Source organism: Diplotaxodon limnothrissa, linkage group LG11 (assembly GCF_057381915.1).
Source record: "Diplotaxodon limnothrissa isolate DT_005_m linkage group LG11, D_limnothrissa_male_GT1.1, whole genome shotgun sequence".
Lineage (NCBI taxonomy): Eukaryota > Metazoa > Chordata > Actinopteri > Cichliformes > Cichlidae > Diplotaxodon > Diplotaxodon limnothrissa.
In genome coordinates this window covers 31,427,301-31,433,445 of record NC_140606.1, presented here as the reverse complement: position 1 = coordinate 31,433,445, position 6,145 = coordinate 31,427,301, and the positions used below count along the sequence as shown (strand labels likewise).

Here is a 6,145-nt window from a genome sequence, read left to right as displayed (position 1 = left end):
TGTCTTGCAAAATAGTGATACTGAAAACATGAAAAACACAAGTCTTGTTTTAATGTTCATACACTCACTGATTCTGAATTTGTGCTCAATATATCACTGGGTGTCCTGAAACGCAGCACCCAGTTGCTACTAACCCTCTTAATTACTACGGGAACAGTAATGTGTATATTTGGTTAAATGTGGGAATCTGCTTGACAATAACAGTGAAGCTTTCATTTTTACAGACAGTACACCCGACTTATAGATAAACCGTTGGTTTTAAAGCGGCTCAGAGACTAGGTAGCTCTTACTGTGGCCAACCGCTCGCACTAAACCACAGGTCATGCGGAAACGCTCTATACAGAGATACCATCACACGTATTTCTGCAGAAACTGAAGGTGTAATGAAACTGACCTCACACAGCTCCTTATCTTTGCCTAGCCTAGATTTTATTTTTATGAAAACATCGCTAAAAATTAAAATTAAAATAAATTAAAGGATTAAAGTCAAATATTTTCTTTTTATAGAGCAGCATTCCTCACAGAAATGTGGCAAAAACAGAACCACCAGCTTCCTCTTCTCTGAGTGGACTCACTTCTCCTCCTGCTATCAGAGTCATATGCTCACGAATCCTGACACCCTGACAACGCTCCCTGTGGACAGCCCTTTACCAGAGAACCCTTCTACCTTTCGATATCTAGGTGCGAGAGCCTAGCGAAAGAGAACAGAAGGACCGGAGGCTCTCACCCTCCTTGTCTCATTTCCTCTTAGACCAGAAACCAAAAACTTTAGAAGATGTCTGATGCTCTCTGTATTGTGGGTTCGTTGTTTGGTGAGTAGCGTATACTTTGGTTTTGAACATCTATAGCAATGGTAGCAAAGGAACACAGGACTACCCTCGATTCTTTTTATAACCTGAGGTTCGTTTATTCTTTTTCTCGCAGGCTCATCAGAAGGTCAGCAAGGTATCTAGCTTCAACTCTTTGCTCGTGTATGATGTGTGTGTTTGGCTTTTGTATTTCAATCATATGTTGTTGGTTTTTTTTTTGTTTTAACAGAATGTGGTTCCTGTTACCTGATAAACATGGAATCTGTAATAGGCATTATTGCCTCTGACATCATCTTGACCATCTTCATCACTATTTCTGTATTTTGCTTTGCAACTCATCAGAGGAGAAAGAGGGAATGGGAATCACACAGTGGTGAGCACTGTATTCGTGTGCCTTTCTTTACATGTGTATGTTTGCCTAGTGGTGTTATGCCAAATGGGCATTAACCTGACACTTCTAAATCTCCTATCAGGCAAAAGAAGTGTACCATCATCAATTTCAAAGAAAATGGCAACAGAGGTCACAGAATCTCCATACCAGGTGATGTATAGACTCTTTTAAAAATAAAAAATGACTAACTAAAAACACACTTGAAACAAAACAATACATATAATGTATATTATACATATTACAATGATGCATTGATTTGACTTTTCTGTAGGAGTTACATGGAGTCCAGTCAGATGTTTACAGTGAACTTCGGCACTATAGGAAATGACTGAATAACATAAAAAGTATCAAAGTGCTGACAGTGTCCTGTTTGTAATTAGCTCCACAATGTAAAATATAAACTAAGATTTGTCACATTTACTCGCAAATAATTTGTTTATTCTGCATTAATTGATTGATGTTGTATTCAGTGAGTACTGCCTGGCACTAAATGTAATCGTTGCTGCTTCACGTTCCTGTTTTAGGCTGTTTTATGATATGTATTTGTATCTAACTAATAATAAATGAAACTACATTTTAAAACCAGATTTTTGGCTCAGACAGATCCTGTCAAGTCTTCAAAAGTAATTGCATTGCTTCATTTATGATTTAATTGATGTTGGCTTTATTTTCATCACACTCTGACAGCTTACACCAACACACCCAGCACAGGTTAAATCAAAACATATTTATTTTTTACATTTGTTTGTTTGATCAGAGAACAAAAACGTGTGCTGAAAATCTAATTTTGGATAGAAAAAGTCCCTGCAGTATCCGGATGTGGAAGCAAACTGTCTTAAGTTGAGTCTCCTGAGTCAACAGACAGTGATCCGTGATTCATAAGGAAGACATGCAATCTGAAAATAGAGAGGAAAAATGTTAAAACTGCAATCAGAACATGTGGAACACAAGCCAGATATAGAAAACTGGTTCATCTTAAGTGAAGGAAATGTGAGGAATTAAGTCGGGCAATGTGGCATCAGTGGTTTTCTAAGTCAGGTTGGTTACTTGGAGTTATACTTGAAATGTGATTCAAATCCAGAGGAAACTGACCTCTGTGTGCTCATCAAACGACATGGCTCTTGGATGGAATGGGCAAGCTGCTGGGCCTGTGCTCTTGTGGGACTAAAGCAAAGAAAAGATAGGATCACAAACACTGATATAACCCTCTGGAAACAGTCACTGTGTGCATTACATTAGTAATTAAGAGAACAACAAATTCTTACCAACTGGATAGGTTTCAGAGCTCATATATTCTCTGGTTTCTGTGGGAATATTAACAATTGTATAGCTTTTTTATTTCTCACAGCATAACTCCTGGAAATATGTCATACAGAATATGGTCTTACCATCATAGTCCGTTTGTTTATTGGTGCTGACTCCAGCCAGGCTGTCACTGCTGTCTTCCAAACTACCCCAATTTGGCCTTTCTCTGATTTGGCCATGGACCAACATACCACTCATCCCATTAACTTTTCCTCGTGTGGCCCACCTTTGGAGATTGGTGCTTTGACCGCCACCCTCCCAAGCATTTGTTATCCCTCCTTCCTCACTGTCTCTGCTTGCTTGGAGTTCTCCTTGAATCAAACTATGCTCCCTGCTCCCATGGTCCTGAACCAGGCTGCTGGTCATATCCATCGCTGCCATACCGTCTTTGCCCACTACAGTCACCTTCCTTGACGGAGCCTCATTTTTTGCCACAGCTCCAGGAATCATGATCTCATCGCTGTCAAGGTCTTTGGATACATCTAGGAAGAATGGAAGTCATTGCTATGCCATCTGAATCACCACATTCACCGCACTGATACAGACAGTTTGATTCAATTGGCTAATAATTTTGATTAAAAGCACTGCACCTCTGCTTTCATCTCCATTTTTGTCAAACGCATCAGGTTCTGAAATATTAGAAAATGTCTTTGTTTACTGATATTGCATTACATTCTTTTTTACTAAATTTGCACATCATCCAAATTGCTCACGTACCTGAACATCTGTTGGTTTCAGAGCTCTCTGTAGATTTGGCATCTGACATATCTGTGAATGAATTTTTAGCCATTTATTGAAAAAGTAATTGTGCTTTTTTGTTTGTTTGAGTTCTTTTGTTTTGTTCAGTGTGTTTTTAGATGCTCTTTAAAAATGAAAAAGGAAACAACAAAAAAGTGTACCGTCTGAGTCTTGCTCATTCACAGTGCCACATAGAGGGGTCCTTTGTGCTGCATTAAACAAGTAAAAGTAAACAACAAAAACAGCACGATTACTAGAAATGTTTCTGTTCTCTTTAATGCACTCAGGATTTTTTTATAGAGAACCAAAAGTAATTTGAGGATGTGAGTACATCTGAAAGCTACATTTGGAAGCACTGACCTGTGACGGCTGCAGGTGTGGTCCTTTCTGTAGTAAGTGCTAGTGCATCTACAAATTTGCAATGAACAAGTCTTGTGATCATTTCAAACAATGGTACAAGCATTGTTTAGCGACATGAATAGTTCTTACCATGTAGACAGCTTAACACATCTTCTTTTGGGGATTGCCCTGTTAGACAGATTTGAATTTTATTACAAAATTAACAGTTTCCTGAACAATATTTAATTATTTACTCTCTTTCAATGGTTTACCTTTGATAGAAGCTGCCACCACCATATCTGCAAACGGAAGCAGGAGCAGGCAACACAAGAGGCTGAAAAAATTATTCAAGATTTCAGTTAGAAAATATATACTTATATCAAAACTAATGCAATATCTCATTTGTGGCTAGTACATGAAAGTAGCTTTAATTACAGAAGTTTAAAATGCAAAATAAATCCATCCAGACTTACATCTTCATTGCTGACTTTGGGTCCTGGGTCTGTCCACTGTTGGTCAGTAAGGGTGCAGTTAGGTGGCTTTTATGTGCTGCTGCTTTGTCTCGCTTTGTGACCTTTAATAGGCCTTGCCTTAGTTAATTATAGATTCTCACAAGAAGTATCAAATTGAGTTTTAGTCAAAGACTGTTTCTTTGTGTTGAACAGTGCGTGAATGGCACGTAGAGGAGCAACAATTAGGTTAAAGGCTCTGATATGTTTACAAAGGCCTATTCATTTCAGTTCAGTATGACAACAATCATTCTTAACATTCACAGAAGCCACTGGTCTTCCCCTCATTTATGTGTTAATTACAGGTGGCTGGTTTTTTTTTTTTTTTTTTTCAGAGAAATGCCCCTGAGGCTATTCTATGGCCACAGAACATGTATTGTTTCTCCATTGTCCATTTATTCATTGTGGTTCTACAAATGTCATGAAGAGTGCAAGATTTCAGGTGAATCTATTTAGATTGCAATTTCATATATATCCCTTCTTTCTCTAGTTCTACAGTACAACCACAATGATATTAAAAGCATGAAAATTATGTAAATCACATTTAACCCTTATTGTTCATAATCTATATGCTTTCACATTATGATTCAGATCAATTTTGAATTCATAGTAAAAGTTTACAACAAATTTTGAACAACAGATCAGATCAATTTAGAATATATACAAAACCTGTTCTGCATTAATAAATTAATGATTTATCCTTAAATATTGTTTCACAGATGATCAATATTTATTCAATGTTAATGAACACTTAGAGCAAAAGAATGCTTACTGCAAACTTGTCTGTGCGTTCAAAGCAGCAATAAAAGGTCAATCACACACATGCCATTATAATCTTGTTCTGCCGCATTCCCTCCTTTAATCTCTGTTTCAATAGTTCAGAATAGATGGATTACAGTTTGTTTATTGTTAGATATTCTCACATGTGTTATCTGCTGGTACACACATTTATATTTAGTATAGCTTTAATGATCACTCGTCTTACTATAATTCACACTTTAACTATACATTTATACAGAACTTTATTCCATACACTTTAAGTATTTTATCTTCTTCATATTGACTGCAAATTCAAAATCCCCAATTAACCTGACAGTCTTTGGACTGTGGGGGAAAAAACCCCACTCTAGATACACTGAAGTAGATCAAGCATGCAAATTCCACACAGAGATGCCACAGCAAGCATATGAACCAGGAACCTTTTTGCACTGAGGCAACAGTGTTAACCAGTCTACCACTATGCCCACCTTATTTCAGACCTCATACCTCTGTTACTTATGATCATTCCCCCTGATGTTTTACTATGATGCTGTTTGGCGATTCCACCGTGATCCTTCAAAGACCAATAGGTTCCTTTGTCTGCAGAAACCTGGGCAAATGTGGAGGAAACACTGACTATTCATGTGATAGATAAACATGGCATGTACATTTTCACAGTTTCAAAATTCCCTACTACACATTTTCCTTGATTTGACGCACATTAGTGGACCTAAAAAAAAATCTCAATGAATGAAGGTCATATTTGAGTTTTATTTTCGTGTATTTTGGGTCACTTTAAGAAAAGTAATCAAATTTCAACCTTAAATGATTACATTTATTATTTAGGTATTTTCCCGATGTCAGATGTGAAAATAACAGTACTGAATTAAGTAAACCGTTTGTGATGCTCAGATAAATATAGGCATAGGCCTTGCTTAAACCCACACAGGGGAAATTCACTTGTTACAAAAGCACAAGGTACAGGAAGAAAAAATGAATTAGAGATATATTAGAAAAAAAAAAATAGAAACAAAATAGAAACAAAATAGAAACAAGAAAGCCAAAATACAATATTATGCACACAGTAATACATTTATTTATATTCATACATTTACTTGTTTTTAACAGATGGGATGTTTTAGTCTACTTGTGGAACCGAACACTGAGTTTTAAATAAACTAAAAAGCTTTAACTACAGAGACGTCCGGATCAAAGTTTCCTCCTCTAGCGAGACCTGTTGGTGGCAGACTGAGTTACAGTCTCCCTATGAAAAGGAAAAGAGAGAGCGCCCCCTG

General features: G+C 37.0%; 2 protein-coding genes across 2 annotated transcripts; one reads left to right on the top strand and one right to left on the bottom strand.

The window, feature by feature from the left end:
- Positions 1 to 775: 775 nt before the first annotated feature.
- On the top strand, positions 776 to 1,528 carry tyrobp (transmembrane immune signaling adaptor TYROBP). The gene is made up of 5 exons (XM_085365818.1): positions 776 to 812; positions 925 to 945; positions 1,039 to 1,182; positions 1,283 to 1,350; positions 1,472 to 1,528. Exons 1-5 carry the CDS (start codon positions 776 to 778, stop codon positions 1,526 to 1,528), a joined length of 327 nt encoding a protein of 108 aa, XP_085221944.1.
- Positions 1,529 to 2,305: 777 nt separating this feature from the next.
- LOC146623224 (uncharacterized) lies at positions 2,306 to 5,376 on the bottom strand. The gene is made up of 11 exons (XM_085366072.1): positions 5,339 to 5,376; positions 4,056 to 4,091; positions 3,855 to 3,916; positions 3,733 to 3,771; positions 3,604 to 3,651; positions 3,405 to 3,452; positions 3,223 to 3,273; positions 3,096 to 3,134; positions 2,589 to 2,987; positions 2,466 to 2,504; positions 2,306 to 2,364 (listed from the first exon to the last, which is right to left on the bottom strand). Exons 1-11 carry the CDS (start codon positions 5,374 to 5,376, stop codon positions 2,306 to 2,308), a joined length of 858 nt encoding a protein of 285 aa, XP_085222198.1.
- Between the last annotated feature and the right edge of the window lie 769 nt (positions 5,377 to 6,145).

Coding starts and splice junctions, on each gene's coding strand:
- tyrobp (XM_085365818.1), top strand. CDS start 776: ATGTCTGATGCTCTCTGTATTGTGGGTTCGTTGTTTG. Junction 813..924: donor TATTGTGGGTTCGTTGTTTG/GTGAGTAGCGTA, acceptor TTTTTCTCGCAG/GCTCATCAGAAGGTCAGCAA. Junction 1,351..1,471: donor TCACAGAATCTCCATACCAG/GTGATGTATAGA, acceptor ACTTTTCTGTAG/GAGTTACATGGAGTCCAGTC.
- LOC146623224 (XM_085366072.1), bottom strand. CDS start 5,376: ATGATCATAAGTAACAGAGGTATGAGGTCTGAAATAAG. Junction 3,772..3,854: donor GGTGGCAGCTTCTATCAAAG/GTAAACCATTGA, acceptor TCTGTCTAACAG/GGCAATCCCCAAAAGAAGAT. Junction 2,988..3,095: donor AAATGGAGATGAAAGCAGAG/GTGCAGTGCTTT, acceptor CATTCTTCCTAG/ATGTATCCAAAGACCTTGAC.